Source organism: Rhinolophus sinicus, chromosome 9, assembly GCF_057876585.1.
Source record: "Rhinolophus sinicus isolate RSI-liver-muscle chromosome 9, RSI-T2T, whole genome shotgun sequence".
NCBI classification, from domain to species: domain Eukaryota; kingdom Metazoa; phylum Chordata; class Mammalia; order Chiroptera; family Rhinolophidae; genus Rhinolophus; species Rhinolophus sinicus.
In genome coordinates, this window is record NC_142509.1 from 25,569,185 (window position 1) to 25,587,716 (window position 18,532).

The 18,532-nt window shown below is 48.5% G+C and overlaps 1 protein-coding gene across 4 annotated transcripts in view; it reads right to left on the minus strand.

Moving 5' to 3' along the window:
• The window catches only part of KIAA1671 (KIAA1671 ortholog), a 181,685-nt gene that overhangs the window by 98,712 nt on the left and 64,441 nt on the right, over positions 1–18,532 (minus strand). For all 4 annotated transcript variants that reach the window (XM_074321515.2, XM_074321516.2, XM_019755578.3 and 1 more), the window contains one exon: positions 12,535–12,669. In XM_074321515.2, coding sequence (XP_074177616.2) covers positions 12,535–12,669 — 135 coding nt within the window. The remainder of the gene's footprint in view (positions 1–12,534; positions 12,670–18,532) is intronic.

Consider the following 18,532-nt stretch of genomic DNA (forward strand, 5'->3'; position numbering starts at 1 on the left):
GTTAAAAACTAATAATAAAATGCGGCGTTGACAATAGATCACCTCCATCGTGTCCCCTGGTGGTCACGTTTGAACACTGCACAAGGAGACTGGTGCCTTTCGAGATGTGGAAGGATGGGGGGGTGGGAGAGACGCTGCAGCTAACGGCAGCTGGACCGCTCCCTGGAGGACACTCAGGTCATTTCTGATGCCCCCAGAAGGTGGAGGCTTCCGGAAGAATCCTGCCTGTGGCCCCCGCCCCCCGTACGAGCCTAGGCCAAGTTGTTTCACTTCCTTAAGCCTCAGTTTCCCCATAAGGGGTGGCAAGGATTCAGAGTGGGAAGAAAAAACGAGTGGGAAGCAAGACTGCCAGTACCCCATGTGTTGGTTGAAGGCAGCTGGGTGTGGCTAAATTGAAAAAAAAAATGTTTTTGCTCCAACATATAAAAATGGTGAGATTTCACATAGAGATCAAGATGGTCGGTTTTGCTTGCCACACGGGACGGTCCAGTTACCCTGGGCAGGGACAGGCTGGAATGCAAGAGCAGCGCCGCCCACCTTCCTCCCCGTTTGTCACAAAATCCTCGTCCCTGCCTGGCCTGGCTTCTGCGTGTCGCTCCTGACGCCGAATCTCAAGGGAAAGTACCTGCAACTCTGGACTCAGAAGCCGTGAGATGACACAGGGGCATGTACCTGAGACCAGCCATTTAGGAATCACCAAGTTGGGGATTTCGGAGGCGAACAGGGTGGAACTTGGTCCTTGGAACTCTGTCCCCCTTCCAGCCCCCCACCCCCGCCGGCTAAATTCTCCATTTTCCTCTAAACCTTCCTCTCTGCTCAGTGACAAGGGGCCACCCGGAGAACACAGGGGTCGCCCCCCAGGAACTATGTGTCAAGGACAACGAATCACTGGGGCAACACAAGCTATCACGCCTCCTGGCCTTGCTCAGGCTGAGCCCTCCGCCAGGGTGGCCCTTCCTGCCTCTTTCTACCCGGCCAACTCCTACTCACCCGTCAAGACCCAACTCTGCTTGTCCCTGGAGCCTTTCTGGCTTTCCCACAGCCAAGGCAAGGGAGACCACTCACTCGCTCCTTCATCAGGTTACTTAGTTGTGCACAGGTCTGTGTGTCCTCCTGGCTGTTGACTCACCCACTCACTCACTCCCTCCCTCCCTCACTCATTCAACAAACATTGAAGGAGCATCAACTCTGTACTGACAACACCACGGTAAACAAGGGAGTCCAGAACCCTGCAATCCTGCCATTCTTGTTTGGGGCAGGGAGACAAGAATCAGAAAATAAAAAATTCCTAAGTGGTGCACACAGAGGTTAGACTTGTGAAGACATTAAACCATTACAAAGGGACATAAAAATGACGGCCGTGCTCACAAGAACCAAAAAGTGGGAAGGAAAGACAAACGTCTGTCAACCTACCAACCAACAAATACATAACCAAAACATGGAATGTTCATGGAAGAGAATCTTATTCGTCCACTAAAAGGAAGGCAATACGGACACTCTGCAGCATGGAGGAACCTTGAAAACACTACACTAAATGAAAGGAGTCAGGCACAAAAGGCCAAATATTACGATTCCATTCACATGAGGCACCTCGACTAGACAAATTCATAGAGACACGAAGTCGAATGGAGCTTGCCTAGGACTGGAAGGAGGTAGGATTGGGGGTGGCAGCCAACGGGAACAGCTTTCCTTTGGGGAGGAAAATATTCTAAAGGGGATTGTGGTGATGGTGACACAACTCTATGAACACACTACAAGCCACTGAATTGTACTCTTTAAATGAGTGAATTCTACGATCTGTGAATTACACCTCAATAAAACTGTTATATTTTAAAAAGTGAGTCAAGTGCAAGAAAGATGTTAACTGAAATGTAAGTCCAGGAGGTTTATGTGTATGAAAGGTTCTCAAGGTGATACAAGAATGACTGGCATTTGGGAGACGTCAGTTCATGTGTTAGATCCTCCGAGCACAAGTTCCACTGGGTTCAAATCCCAGGTCCACCACCTCCCAGCTGAGCGATGTGGGCAAGGGACTTCACTCCCTGGGCCTCAGCTTTGTCAGCTGGAAAATGACAAGAACACTCTCTGGGAACGATAGTCTCTGCCTTGTAGGGTCACCATGAGCATGAACCCAGCGCGTGCCTGGCACATGCTGGGGGTCCATAAATGGTCGCGTTATTGAGGAGGGGACTGGGGGCTGGCTGCTAAGGGGCACTTGGTTTATTTGGGAGTTCATGAAAAGCTTCTAAATCGGACTGTTTGATGGGTACACAACTCTGTGAGTACACTGAACGCCGCTGAATTGTATACTTAAAAAACTGATAGGGTACAAAACTACACATACTCTAACCATACGGTCCGGCCGTCATGCTCCTTGGTGTTTTACCCAAAGGAGCTGAGAACTTAGATTCACACAAGAACCTGCACACAGATGTTTATGGCGCGTTATTTATAACCAACACCTGGAAGAAACCAAGCGGGCTTTCAGTAGGTGAATGGATAAACTGTGGTACATCCAGACAATGGAATATCATCCAGCACTAAAAAGAAATGAGCTCTCAAGCTATGGAAAGACACGGAGGGACCTTAAATGCTTATCACAAGTGAAAGAAGCCCATCTGAAAAGGCTACACACTGCGTGATTCCAACTGTATAACATTCTGGAAAAGGCAAAACTATGGAGACAGCACAAAGATCAGTGGTGGCCAGGGGTTTGGGGGTGGGATGAACAGCCATCCCGTTTTCACTATTAGCAGCTGAACGCGTATATGTTTGTTAACGATTTTGCTTTCTACAAAATAATAATAATAATAATAATAATAATGAGTCAAGTGAAGATGACCCCAGTATCAGCATCATTCGCATACAGCGGCGTTCCAACATACTTTCTCAGGGAGGAGAAACAAAAGGAACGGGTCGTCTTCACCCCTTTGGGCCTCTACTCCTCACCTGTGTAATGGCGGCAGTGTCTTGTGAGACTGAATGGGTTACACACGGAGAAGGTTATGGTGCTCCAGGATCTCCTCCCAGCTGCGAAAGGACCCCCCAGTGCTAACATCAGGCTGCTCACCCCGCCCCTGTAGGGGGGCTCTGCAAGGGGAGCAGGGGTCCCTGTCATTCATGGGCCAGTCAGCCCCCCACGGGAGGTCCTCCCTGGCCTCAGGCCCTCAGTCCCCGGGAGCTCCAGGGGCACCACTGAAACAGAATCCAGTGCACAGCGTTCTTCCACATGGGGGTCCTGGCCCCAACAGACACCCCCTACCCCTCATCAGCTGTAAGGTATGAGTCCACAGGCCAGGATTCAACCCAGGTGTTGTTTCTTCACTGTGTGTCTTTGGGCCAGTCATTTTTCCTCTCTGAGCCTCAGGTTCAAAATCTCTAAAATGGGCATCTTCCTAGCACCTCAGGATATAATGAGGTCACTTACCGTGTTTCCCTGAAAATAAGACCGGTCTTATATTAATTTTTGCTCCAAAAGATGCATTAGGGCTTATGTTCAGAGAATGCCTTATTTTTTCATGTACAACAACCTGCATTTATTCAAATATGTCATCTTCTTCTGGAACATCATCATAACGTACTAAATGTGTCTGTCTGGCTGACGATCTTATCTGGGGCTTCTTTTTGGGGTAGGTCTTATTTTTGGGGAAACATGGTAGGGGACAAGTGCCAGGAAATGATACTGGACAAGCCTCATAAAGGTCCAGGCCTCAGTTTCCTCATCTACAACATGGGGACAATGAACACCCACCTCTTGGGGGTTGTGAGGATAAAAATGGGATGATGGAATGTGCGTACAGCGCTTAACGCAGTGTCTGCCATGCAGACACTCGATGTATAACATATGGTCATAGCAATAACAGCTAACACTTAATAAAGTATTTGTCACTTATAAAGTGACACCTACTGGTGACACCTACTGTTCACAGTGCCTTACATACATTCATTCATCGAACCACACTGCATTTCTAACAAGCAGGCTCTATTATTATTCCCGTTACAGAGATAGGGAAACGGGTACAGAGATGTGAAGCCACTCCGTCACACAGCCGGGAAGTAGCAGAACGGGGATTCAAATCCAGGCCACCGGCTTAAGAAGTGTGCTCTTTTCTGAATGTATATTACACTTACATTTTAAAAATGAATTCCAGGCAACAAAAGAGATAGATAAATTGGTCTTCAACAAAATTAAAAATCGTTGTACATCAAAGACCACTATCAAGGGAGTGAAAACTCATAAAATGGGAGAAAATATTTGCCAATCGTATCTCTGATAAGGAATGAGTATTCATATAACACTCCGACAACTCGCCAACAGGAAAAGAAACGACCTGATTCAAAAATGGGCAAAGAAGATACACAACTGGCCAATAAGCTTACGAAAAGATGCTCAACATTGTTACTCATTAGGGAAATGCAAGTCAAAACCACAATGAGATACCATTACATAGTTATTAGGATGGTTATTATATATATATAAACAAACAAACAAGCAAACACCCAGAAAATAACAAGTATTGACCAGGGTGTGGAGAAACGAGAACCTTTCTGCACTGCTGGCGAGAATGTAACATGGTGACGCCACGTTGGAAACCAGTTTGGTGGTTCCTCAAAAAGTTACACACAGAATTACCGTATTTTTTTAAGCAATTCCACTCCCTGATATAGAGTCAAAATAGCTGACAGCCAAGACTCAGATACTTGCACGCCAACGTTCCTAGTAGCGTTACTCACAATAATCAAAAGGTGGAAACAACCCAAGAGTCCATCCACAGACGGATGGATACACAAAATGTGGGACATGCATACAACGGAATATTATTCAGCCTTAAAAAGGAAAGAGGTACTGACACACGCTACAACATGGATGAGCATGAAAGACACGTTAAGTGAAGCAAGCTGGACACCAAAGGACAAATATGGTACAAGTCCATTTACATGAAGTATCTAGAACAGGCACATTCATAGAGGCAGGAAGTAGAATAGCGGTTTCCACGGGCTTTGGGAGGCGATGGGGCGGAGTTAGTGTTTCGTGGTACAGAGTTTCTGTCTGGGAGGATGAAAAAATTCTGGAACTGGAGAATGCTTACGGCTGCACAACACTGTGAATGAACTTAATGACTATGTTTTTTAAACATACTGAATAGTATGGTTAAAACGGTAAATTTTATGTTATGTATATTTAACGACAATAATCTTTTTTTAATGATCTTGCCCAGATTACTGCCAACTGGATGGGCTCCAGCTTCCAGTTTACCCTCTCCAACCCTTTTCCACAATGTCCACTAGAGGGCGCTCCAAGCCTTACCGCTGATGATGCCCTGGCCTTAATTTTCCCTGGTTCCTGGCAGGCCCCGTTTTCTGACCCTGAGGGTCTTTCTCATCCTGGGCCTTGTCAACCTTCTCCTGCCTCATCACCACCAGTTCCCAGGTAACCTCCTCGCAGCTCCTGGAAAAACCCATGTTCTCCTATGCCTCTTCATGTACGCACACGCCATTCCGCTCACCAGATTCCCTTCCTCTTGGCAAAGTCCTTCTCCTGTAGAGCCTGCTTCCTTCTGACATTGTTCTGGATTCCTCCAGATGCTCTGATACCTCCCTCCTCTGCACTCACCAAAGCAGGCTGCACTTACCCAAAACCAGCCTCTTTACAGAGGCCAGCAAGGCCTGGTGTAATGTGACCCCTGCCAACTCCCTCACCCCTCATTCTCTCCATTCCAGGCCCAGGGGCACCACCATCATTATTCTTACCATTAGCAGCAGTACTACTAACCACAATAAACCCCAGGACCTTAGCACTTGCTGTTCCCTCTGCCTGATGCTCTCCCTCTGATTCTTCTACATGAGGTCTCAGCTCCAAGGTCACCTCCTCAGAGAAGCCCTCCCTCACCCCCTAATATGAAAAAGCCTCCAACCACCCTCTTCCTTAGTTACTCGATTCCCAACACCTTATTTTGTATTCTTCATACGTAGCACTTGGGACCATCTGAAAATCTCTTGCTTTTGAGTCTGGCTCCTTGTTTAATGTCTGTCTCCCCACACTAGAGTATAAGCTCCGGGAAGGCAGGAACCATACATATTACTGCACTTGAAAGGCCAAGAATAGCACATGACACATAATAGGTGCTCAGTAAATATCTGAATGAATGGGTGAATAAATGAATGAATGAACAATATTAATCATTGTGGACTATATAATTACTTTGTTTATAGTCTATGAATGTGAGTAATCTGAGGACAGGAAGTAATTTTATTCATCTTTATATCCTGAGAGCTTTATATGTATTAATAACTGGGTAGAGGATGGATGGGTAGGTGGGTGGGTGGGTGGGTGGAGCGATAGCTGGGTAAATGGGTGAATACAAAATCCTCCCAATACAAAATCTCAGTTACAATGGATCCTTTGCATTTTAAGATCAAGGAAATAAAAGCTTTCTGGTCTGGCTGGTTTTTCATCCAGAAAAGGAACTTCAATCAGCTGAAATATACGTTACTTGGTGGGCTTTAGCCCTCAATCCAGCAGTGAAAGACAAGAAGCAATTAACAAATGGAATTAGCCATGTGTCAGAGGATTCCAGGGCCTTCTCAGGGCACTGTCCCGTTTCTCACCGCTCAGCTCCACACTCATGCTCCTGAGGCCAGCACGTCATCCTGACTTGTCCAGACAGAGTGAGGGTCACTCTGGCCTCTGAGCCAGCTTCCACCGGGCCTGTCTCTTGAGCCCTGCTCCCCAGAAGGCTAGGGAACGTGGATGGCGAGGATTGCGTCTTCCTATCCCAGAAGCCCAGTGTCCAGCACACACCTCACGTCACACATACAGACACCAGGCAGATTTTCTCTCTTGTCCTGTATTCTGGTTTAGAGGCCCAAGGCTTTCTTGTGAAGGACCCAACAATCCCCATCTCCTTTCAGACTATAATACACACTGCTGGCTGTGGAATGACTAAGGGCCACTTCCAACTCAGCCACCTTCCATGATAGAGGCTAGAAGACTTGAACATTGACTTTCCCAGACTCTCTTGCTGTTAGGAGTTGCCATGTGATCCAGGCCCTTCCCACGATATATACGTGAAGGTCTCCTGGAGGCTGCTCTGGGAAAAGCTTTTGCTTTCTTGATTAAAAGGGCGGACACAACTAACACAGCCCTTCTGGCTCCCCACCTCTTCCTGCCTGAAAGGAAACCTAGTGCCTGCAAGTGGCAGCCACTTTGGGCCAATGAGGCAAGAAGCATGAGGGAAAGCCCAAGAGACTCTCAGAGATACTGAGCTAAGCCAGCAGCCTCCCCTCTTTGGACATCTTGCTGTATGAGGCACATTAGCTCTTTCAATTAGGCCAGAGAGCCACATTCCTGGTACACGTTGGATTCAACGTGACAGGAACACAAGCCCAACATTGTAATGCCAAACATTCCCACTAGCAGGTGGGAAGGAGGGTCCACATCTAGACAAATAAGAAAACCATTAATATCTTAATTTACAACTTGTCTTTCAAGTACAATCTTTGATGAGTTCTTTCTAGCAGTTCCCATGTGGTCTTTCATTTTGATTTTTTCCTTCCCATTTCAACGCCTAGTCAACCAACCAGTAATCAAAGAGAATCTCTAACCAGAACCAATGATGCGTCGTCCATTGGGGGTGACCTCAAGAGTTTCCTCTTATCTCAGGTCGATTGCATTCACAAGAATTTACAAGTCCTGTCATTAGAATCCAAATATTTTCCCCCATTCTCCAATCATAAGAGAGGCATCAGGTCCAAATGCTTTCAAACTTCCAATGGCGGCCATGGCAGATCCCTGTACAAAGATGGGAGCACGACCACAGAGCTGCCGGGAGGTGGCAACACCCCTCAGAAACAAGGACCCCAATTTCATCAGCAAGAAACGTAGGGGGAAAAAGGTCTGAACTCAGCATTAAAGCACACATCCGGGGTGTCTAGGAAGAATGCATCAAAGCCAAGTTTAAAAGAGACTGCAGGCCGTCTCCTGGACTCTGGAATATATTCAATGTATAGAGTACAGCTTCACGCCCCTAAACCTTTGCCCAGGCGGTTGCCTCCTCTGGAACAAACCACTTCTTCCCAGACCACACCCACCTGTCAAACAGCTGTTCACCCTTCACGACTTACCACAAGTGTCCCTCCTCTGTGAGCCATCCCCCACATGGAGACATGCCCCTCCCAGCCCCGAGGAGGCTTTGAACCTTGAACAAATTAAATGAAGGGATGCAGATAAAGTCCATGACATGGTATCTGGCACACAGTAAGTATGCAGAGAACAGCAGCCATTATCACCCACTGCAATTACCCATCTACCTTCTGATTTATCTATGTCGTATTCATAACCGTAGCCCAATGCCTGACACAGCACCTAGGATATGCAGATAAATATTAATATCTGTCAAAAGGAAGACTGAAACCCGCAAACACTCCATCTCAGCCTAAGTGGGCTATTCACTGTTCCCCCAAACACGCCTCTTGCGTCTCCCCACTCCACACCTTCGCATGCGCTATTCCTCCTCCATGAACGCCCCCCTCTTCTCCTCCATCACCTAACAAGGCCCTCCCAGGCCACCTTCAGGCACGCCCTGGACTGTGAACCCCAGGGGCCTGGGTGAGAGAATCTCCAGGGTCCCCTCACTCAGGACCTGGTGCACAGTAGGCCCACAAGGAATGAACTTATCACTACATGAACCAGCAAATACCGACTGATGGGTTTGGGGATTTGGGAGAACATTCTCGAGGTTACCAGAGGCCCACCTACCTGCTCCATTGCACGGAACCCCACAGCTGATAAAGCTGTGCCTTCACAGTCATGGGCGGGGCCTCTGGGGCAAACTGTGACCCAGGTTCACGGTCCACAACTGAGTCACCGTGTTTTATGATCCCTGCATGAGTGCAGACCAAAGGCTCACTTTATGGGGAAAAGAGGGTGTGGATGGGGGCAGAAGGTTGGCCCAGCATGGGGCTCAGATTTGCTACACAAACCCAAGGACCTAAGGGTACCCCTGAAAGGAACAGGCAGCGGGGGAACAGCGAGCACCGGCCAGGGAGTCAGAAAGGCAGAATTCCCAGTCCCAGCTACTGTGGGATCCTGGACAACACACCTCCCCGCACCAGGCCTCAGTTTCCTCAACTGCGCAAAACTCCTAAGCCTGGGGAAGACTTCCTGTCCCATCAGTAGCTCTTCAAGAGAATGTAGACTAACACACTGACAGCAAATAATAAAACTGACAGCAAATAATAATTATCAGTATAATAATAGCAGGTAATATTTATCAGGGAGTTATTTGTAAGCAGGCGCTAAGTACTTTATAAGCATTGTCTCATTTCAGCTCAATCTTCCCACCTACAAAGTAGAGTAGTGGGAAGTTCAGCAGATGGTTAGGAGTATGGACTCCAGACTCAGATCTTGGGAGAGGTACTATGACTCTTAGCCTCAGTTTTCCCCACCTGTAAAACGGGGATAATATCAGTACCTACACCGCACAGTAAGCACTGCAGTAAGTATTACTATTATTAAGATGCTACATTTTACAGAGGATAAAAAGAGAGGCCCTGAGTGGTAAACTCACTTGTTCACCTCTATGCAGTGATGGGGCCAAACCATAGGACCTCACGCTCAGGGTCTGACCAGCTTGTGGTTCAGCCAGGAGTAGGCAGGGCTATGCAAATCAGCCCTGGCAAGTCCCAAGAGCCCTTCAGAGGATGGCTGCCGCAGAAAAGCTGGCAGCCAACCCTGGGCTGGAAAAATATCACATTCTCAGCCACATGGCCCAGGGTGTCTTGTTTCCTCGTGGGCTAATGCACACCAAGCACTGCAGGCTCAAGGGAAGAGAGGGGCTGGCAGGGGTTGGTGACAGGCCAAAAACACAGTCCCATGGCAGAAAGGGCCCAGGTCTAAGGCTGGAAGTGAAACAGGCTCAGTTTCCATTCCAGCTCCCCACTTGCTAACTGTGTGGCCTTGGGCAAACAGCTTAACCTCTCTGAGCCTCAGTTTCCTCCTCTGCAAAATTCATACTACCTAACATGGAGATGGACTGGGGGTTGACAAGGCCTGAGACACAGACTCAAAAAGGGGTAGAATTTGAACTTAACTGGAAACCAAAAGCACAGTTATTCATCAAAACAGCATGGGAATAACAGCCGACAATATTTATCAGTGAACCCCCTCAAACGCCTCACGAAATACAAAACACAGGTCTGACCAACTTCCAGAGGAGTCGGGGCAGCCAGCAGGGACAAGGGCTCAGGACGGCAGTCCCCATCTGGCGGGTCATTCTGGCTACAAGTCAGGCCTCTCTGTAGGCCTGCTTCCCCATTTATAATGAGAGAGTTGGACTAGGTGAGATAAAAGGGAGAAGAGAGGAAAAGGGGGAGCGAGGAGGGGAAAGGGAAAGGAAGGGAGGAGAGGATAAGGAAAGAGAAAGGGGAAGCGTAGAAAGAAGGAAAACCAACCACTGCAGCCAAAGCATTCACTGAGGATTTACTCTTCTGAGTGCTGAGTGATCACATTTACTGCTCACAAAAATACTCTTGAGGCCAGATAGAACCATCCCCATTTTAGAGATGAAAAACGGAGGTTCAAGGAGGTCCATCAAGTCACTTGCCCAAGGAACGTGAACCCACTTCTTTCTTTCAGCCTCCAGAACCCAATGCTAAGGTTCTCCCCAGTTAGGCTTTGGTGCCATCAAGTGAGCGGAACACCACCACCCTCTGGTGGCCACTCCCAGAATTGCAAGCATGAGAAATGAGGTCTTCCACCCTGCCTTATCCAGTTTTGGCCTTACTCATTCACCTTTGGAGGAGAGGAAATCAAGCAGGCAGCAATGGGGCAGGGGCCTCAGGGGCCAGAAGGAGAGCGCCAAGGCAAGCCACTCCAAGGACAAAGGCTCCTCAACGACAGAGTGGAAGAGGAGGAGCCAGGAGACCAGGGAGGATGCCAGCGAGCAGACTATAAAAAGACTGGTTTTAAATGCTTTTCTCTCCATAACCTTTGTCTTTACACACACACAAATTCAAGTACAATCAGATAAGCTGAGGCGGTGCTACCTGAGTGTGAATGGACAAAAGGTAAGAAAGAAATTAGTGGAAGGGAACATTTGACGAAAAAAACCAGGCAGATTTCAAATGTGTGTGAATTTGTGGTTGCGATCTGAACACCTGGGAAAGCTTTCCGGGGCTGCAGACGTCTCGCCAGGGTCCGAGTTCCTCGTCGGGCTCTGTCACCCCAGCCCTACGGTCAGGCTCTGTAACTCTGTTGTAGCCATTCTGCTGGCAGGTCCCAGCACAAACCCTGCCAGGGGCGTCTTCTTCACCCCATTTTACAAAGGAGAAAACCGAGGTTCAGGGAAGTGAAGTTCTTGCCATAAAGCTAGAAGGAAGAGACCTAGGATTTAAATGCTGGAGGATCCCATGTGTCGGAGACATGAGACCAGGCAGAAATATCACTGAAATGCACGGAGCTGTGCAATCAAAAAGGACTGGTGAGCTGAATTAGTATCACCTCATTCAAGAAACACCTATCTTAGATGTCCCCACGTGGGCCCTGGGGCCTGGAAGTGACTTCTTAGCAAGAACTCAGCAGATCTCCAAGTGTCATGGAACTAAAGCCCAAAAGAAGAAAAAGAAAGCACAGAAAATCAGAAGTGGCGAAGCCCTGGAGCCCACTTGGGGACACTGAGGCTCTAGGGGGGGGGGGCTTCCCCAAGTTGTGCTGCATCATTTACCCACCTCCTGTCACAAGTGAGGAAACAGGCTGAGAGAGAAGTGCTGATCCAAGGAGACAGAGCTAAGTGACAGCCCAATGGAGACTCAAAAACAAGAATAATAATGGTAAGGATAACACTTATTAAAGTGTTTTTTGTGTCTTTGGGACCGTGTTAAAAACTTTCTGCATTGTCCTATCTGTGCCCCACATCAGCCCTGTGAAGCAGATACTATTATTATGTCTATTTTACAGATGAGGAAACTGAAGCCAGAGGCCTGTCTTCATGCAGAGCTAGATTTGAACCCAGGCGATACGGCTGCCTCCCATGCTGACCACAAGGATCCGTCCTTGTCCGAATTATTATGTGCTGGGCCCTACAAACAATCTTACACTATCCTCCCAATGGCATGAAAGAGTTAGGAATCATGATCCTGTTTTCCAGGTAAAAAGACTAAAGTGCAGAGAAACGAAGTCAATTGCTCAAAGAAGCTGAGAAGGGACAGTGCTGGGATTCGAACCCAGGTCCTTCAGACCCCAGCACACATTCTCTTAACTGCTCCATGCCAGGCAGCTGGGGTTACCTCTCTGTTGTGGGCCGGAAACCTGAGAGGAAGGAAGGCTTCCTCGGCGGAGCCACCAAACCCTCTCCACCACATCAAGAACCGCAGCAGAGCCAATCAGGCAACAGCAGATTGCCACGCAGGCGCCTGCCTGTCCTCCACCTCTGGCCCCCGGGCCAGACTTGACTCTCCATAGAGCCACATTCCCAGTGGTGGTCAGCCACCAGCGCCGCCGGCGAGCTCCACTCCGGCCATGCCGGTATCACTCACCACAAAGGCTCCGCTCCTCTTGTCCTTGCAGAAGCTGTGGCTTCTCCGGGGGCCCAAGGCCACAGGTGACACCTGCCGGAGTGGCTCCTCGTTGTCCTGGAGGGCACCCTCCCTGCCCGGGTCCCAGGACAGCCCCTGAAACACAGAACACAAGGAAAGGAATTTACTAGGGCTTCGTCATTTACAGAAAGAATGTGTCACACCACGCGAGTCCATTCTATACCTAAAAGGGCAAAGAAGAAAAGTGAAGGGCCAGAACCTCCCCCTGCCTCCAACCACCCCCCCCCCCCCCACACACACACACACAGCGGTCTGCCTCCGTGATGAGCGGTAATACGTGGGATCAGAAAGTCTGGGTGCAGCCCAGCCTCAGATACTTAATAACTGTGCCTTAACCTCTCCGAGCCTTGACCATGTGCAAAAAGACCAATAATAATACTACTCAGCTTCTAGTTTCACGGGAGAACCAAATAAGGGACGGCACACAGAAAGTGTATGACCCAGTGCTGCCACCAGGGGGCGGACGTGCACGAGTCCTGGGCACCTGGCGGGCCTCACAGGGTCTCCTTCACGCCACCCAAGTGGGGATCCCTCCAGAAACGTTAGCCAGTCTCATTACTGCCACTGGTAACCTTTGGCAACCTCATTTTAGACATCTCGCCAACGCACACGCACTTATACACGGATATATCGAGAAACGGTACATGAATAGGACATACTCTTACTATATACACTAGTCCGAATCCTGTCTTTTTTCCCCACTCTTACACACAGGGGAAAAATTCACAATCCAGTAAATACGGGACTCCAGAAGAAGTTGGATTTTACGTGTCTCACACTCTCGCCGCACAGACGGGGAAAGGGAGGCCCAGCGAGGGAAGGCACCTCCGTAAGAACACACAGCATCAGGGAAGAGCAGGTCTGGGTTCCTGCTCCCTTGCCTCACAGCCTCTTGTTTTGATGCCTTATGAGACTCTCCGGTTCTCCTCCTGCCTCCCTGGCTGGTCCGACTCAGCCTCCCCGCCTCGCAGAGGGACGTCTGAAGGTAGGCGTGTCCCCAGGACAGCCACAGAGCCTTCTCTGCTCCTGCTGTATCACTCCCTGGGGACCTCTCATAATGCCTCATGGCTTTAAATAAATCCCCGCTACACACCGACAACTCCAGACTCTGTCTCTCCATGTTGGGACTCCAGATTTGTAGATCTCACTGCCCCTGCAACATCTACACTCACTGTTCATGCTCATCTCAGACTTCACGTGCCCCAAACAGGCCTCGCGATGCCTCCCCTCCAAAGTTGTTCTTCTTCCGCCTTGCCTATCACCCAGCCGACCCTGGGGTCACCCTCTAGTCTCCTCTTTCTCTGCACCTCCTCCACAAAGCTGAGACTCTGCCTTTGAAACATGCTGTGCACCTCATGTCACATACCAAAATCAACTCAAAATAGATCGAAGACCTAAATGTCAGAGCTAAAACTGGGAAACTCTTAGAAGAAAATAGAGGCATAAGTCTTCCTGACCTTGGATTGGGCAAGGGTTTCCTAGATGTGACACCAAAAGCACAAGCAACAAAAGAATAAATTGGACCTCATTAAAGTGAAAAATGTTTATGCTTCAAAGGGCACCATTAAGAAAATAAAAACACAATCTACAGAATGGGAGAAAATGTCTACAAATCATAAAATCACGTCTGAGAAGGGACTTGTATGCAGAATATAGAATAATTACAACTCAATAATAAAAAGACAAATAACCCGATGGAAAAAAAATGGACAAAGGATCTGAACACGCATTACTCCAAAGAAGGCATACAAGTGGCCAATAAGTACATGAAAAGATGCTCAACAGGAAATGCGAATCAAAACCACAATGCGATACAACTTCACACCTACTAGGATGGCTACCATCCAAACGACAGATGATAACAAGCGGTGGTGAGGATGCGGAGAAATCAGAACCCTCATACACCGCTGGTGGGAATGTAACATGGTGCAGCTGCTTTGGACAACAGTCTGGCAGTTCCTAAAGGTGCACATACTACACCATTTCATATGAGGGACTCGAGCATCTGTGGATTTTGGTATTACAGGGTGTCCTGGAACCAGTCCTCTGCGGAAACCAAGGGATGGCTGTGCACCTCAATAAAGCTGTAACCCCCTCACCCTCCAAATGCCACAGTCCCCTCCACGGCCACCACCACTCTGGTCTGAGGACCACGGCAGCCTCCTCGCTGGCCTTCCTACCTCTACCCTCATGGGCTCAGTCCACACCCTGCTCACCTCTCCCTCTCAGCTCCAGCTAGCACCCTCTGTTCCCACTGGGGTGCCTCCAGCATCTGCAAGACCAGCTCACAGGCATGCTGGGGCATCTTCACTTGCTGCTCCTGCCTCCCCCTGCAGGTCCTGACCTGGCTGGATCCCTTCCATCACTCGGATGGCACTTGTCATCCCCTGAAACGAGCCCCTTTAAATTTAAATTCACTTCCCCGTCAACTCCTTTTTTCTATCTCCCCAGGACTTACCACTCTCCAAACAATCCCACCCACTCACTCGCTTGAGTTCTGTTTGCCTCCTAGACCAGCGTCACCCACTGGAACACTCTGTGATTATGGAGAAATCCTCAGTCTGGTCTGTCCAGTACAGGCACCAGGAGCCGCCAGTGGCTTTTGAGCACTTGAATGTGGCCAGTGTAACAGAGGACCTGAAGTTTTCAATCTTCCTGAATTTTAACTAATTTAAATTTATAAATAACCACATGCGGCCAGTGGCTGATTGGTTCAGTGGGCTGGTGCCTGTCAGCAGCCCTGTTGTCTAGAGCGGAGCCTGGCCTGGGGTCAGTAGCTTTATTAAATGTAGTAAATGAGGGGATGAAGGGAGGAAGTGCATCCCTTCATGTCCTCAAGCCTCCTTCACGCCAGGCCGTGGGCCAAGGGCTTGACCACACATTATTTTGTGATACATCCCCAACAAGCCCATGAAGCAGGCAGGATGCCCATTCTGAAGATGAGCAAACTGAGGCTCAGAGAGGTCTGGCATGGTGCCCGGACTCACACAGCTTGTAAGTCACAAAGCCAGGACCCGATCCCAGGTCTGCCCAATTTGCAGTCCAGGGCTGTTTCAGGGAGAAATCCAATCCTAAAAGTGCAAAGCATTCGTCTTCCTAATAAAAAAACTCCAAGAACTCAATGAGAAAAGGACCGACATCCCAAAAGAAAAGTCGGCAGAACATAAACAAGTGGGTTACAAGGAAATACAAATGGCCTCATCCACAGGACAAGACGATGGACACTTGTTAGGGACATGAGCTTCAGAGTCTGAGGATACACCTAGCTGGCAAGCTGAGAGAAATGGGGCCTGTCATTGGGGATGAGGGTGCAAGCTGGTACAGCTCTGAGGCAGGGTGCACTGGCAGGGTCCTACAAAATGCCAACTGTGTTCACCCCGAGACAGGCGATCGTTATCCTGAACCCACGGATAGGCAGTAAGTCCTCACCTAACGTCATCCGTAGCTTCATGGAAACGGCGACTTTAAGTAAAACCAGGTACAATGAAACCCGTTGTACTATAGGCCAATTGATATAAACAAGAGTTACGTTCCTATGGCATATGTATATCCAGTCACAAAACAACACCCAGCTTCTAAACAAGGGCCCCAACACACCTAATATTGGGCACTGCAATAAATGTGAACTATATATACATGTAAGAAAGATGAGCCAAAACAAGATAATGATTTTCCAACACGCTTATTCCAATTTGGGGTGGTGGGTGGCCAGAACCTCTTCCGGCAGCGTTTTCTCTCTGTCTCTCTGTCTCTCTCAGACGGGAACAATGTAGGCACCAGTTCACCCAACATGTACATCTTTGGGATGTGGGAGGAAACCCAGGCAGACATGGGGAGAACCTGCAAACTCCACAGACCGTTGCCCCAACCGGGAAGCCATTATTTTCCTCCCATTGACAATTATAACCAAACGACGTTGCATGAAACAATGCTAGGTGATGACCTGCTGTACCTGCGCATGTGCAACATGACGTACGTACGTACATACAAGGTTTGTAAATATTAAAAGATGGGAACTCCGAGCCACGTGTGCTGTGCAGCTATCAGAAGGAACGGGGCCACTCTGGGGGCTGAATCCAACAACTCTTCAAGATGTATTGACGAGAAAAAGGTGGGTGGCAGTTCTGTGGGTTCAGCAGAGACCCTCAACCTGAGAACCTCCACGAGAGCTTTTAAAACTAACAAAGGTGGGCCCCACCCCAGAGGTTCCAACCCAACTGGTCTGGGGTGAGTCCCCTGCATTCCTATCTTTTAGGATTCCCACAGTTCCTCCCATAGACAACCAAGGTTTCAAGCACTCCTACAGAATGCTCTCTTTTATGGAAACGGGAGACAAAAACATGATTATACATTCCTATTGGCTTGTATTTTCAGGAAGAAACTCGAAAGAATTTGGACAAAAAAGACTGTAAGTGATTACTGGATGGGGAGGAAGGGAAGGATGGGGAATGAGAGGTGGGGGGAATTTTTACTCTATACCTTTAAGTATTTTTGGAGCCACGTGAAAATATTCTCCTTTGAAAGTAAAATAAGTAATTTAATTAAATGAAATACGATAATTGGGCTGGGGACAAAGTTTCAGTAAATGTTTGTTGAGAAAGAGAAAGCAAGAGAGAGGGAAGGAGGGAGGGAGGGATTGCTTTAATTACAATCACACCCCATTCCGGGTACATGAGCAGAACTGGCTGCGACTCAAGAAATCTTCACCCAAGGAAGCAGCGTCACATCAAGCAGAGTCACTGACGTCCTGCTTCCAACCCCCAAAACTCAAACCCACCTAAATATCCATCAACAAGAGTCCGGATAAAACAGTTGGGGCTCGGTCACATAATAAAATACTTTGCAGCCATGCAAAATAACAAGGTGATTTATATACATTCTGTGTGTTTACTATGAAAAAAAAAGCAAATTGTGATTATTTTCTGTAGCATACTGCCACGTTTCATAAAACAGTCTACACTTACCTCTCTCTCTCTCTCTCTCTCTCTCTCTCTCTCTCTCTCCCCCCCCCCCCAGGGTTCCTCAGCCTTGGAGCTACATATATTTTGGGGCTGGATGATTCTGGACGTCCTGTGCTTTGTAGGGTGTTGAGTAGCACCCCTGGTCCCCACCCACTGATGCCAGGAGCAAACGCTTCCCCAGCATTTCAAACTTAGCCAAAGGGGCTCTGGGTGCAAACTGCCGAAGGTTGAGAACCACTCATGGGCCTGGAAGGGTGAGCCCCAGTTTATGTACCAGACGCATCACTTTGGGGAGAATTTCTTTCTAAACCAGATGTTTCTATAATATTTTAAATGTTACAGAAGCATTCACTATCATTTGCAATAATGAATATATATGATTGATAAGCAACTCTGTAGTGTAGGAGAGTCCCAAAGGATCAAAAACTGTGACATCTGGGGGATGACAAAGGGAAGGGGTTCAAGAGGGGAGGGGATCACTTTTTTAAGCAACCCCGTAAGGTTTGAATTTTCAACAACTACCATTTTGTACTTCTGTGTTGCTTTTGTTTATTTTATTTTTAAGATGAACCAAAGATCTTTGGGCAGGAGAGAACAGAAACGGGGAGCTGGTCCAAGGCCTTTCAATCCTTAGTGAGGAAACAGATCCCCTGACAACAGCAGTCCTGGGGCCCACGCACCCTGGGCGGGTGTCGAAGGCCAGGCTGGGGCCCCCTCCACAATGCCCAGATTCTCCTGCTGCCAGCAGAGCCCCTGAGCGAGGCACTGGCAAACAGCTGAAGTGTCACATTTCCTTGGCTTCTTCCCTCTCCCATGGTTCCCACAATAACAGCCTGGCGGTGGGGAGAGGTGAATCTCTTCTCGAGGAGCCCGTGGGCAGAAGCCACAGGCTGGCCCTGCACTCACACCCCTTGGGTGCCTAGCCCATGTTGTGTGCTTTATCTCCATTCAGCCTAGGACAGTGCTGTGAGGTAGGG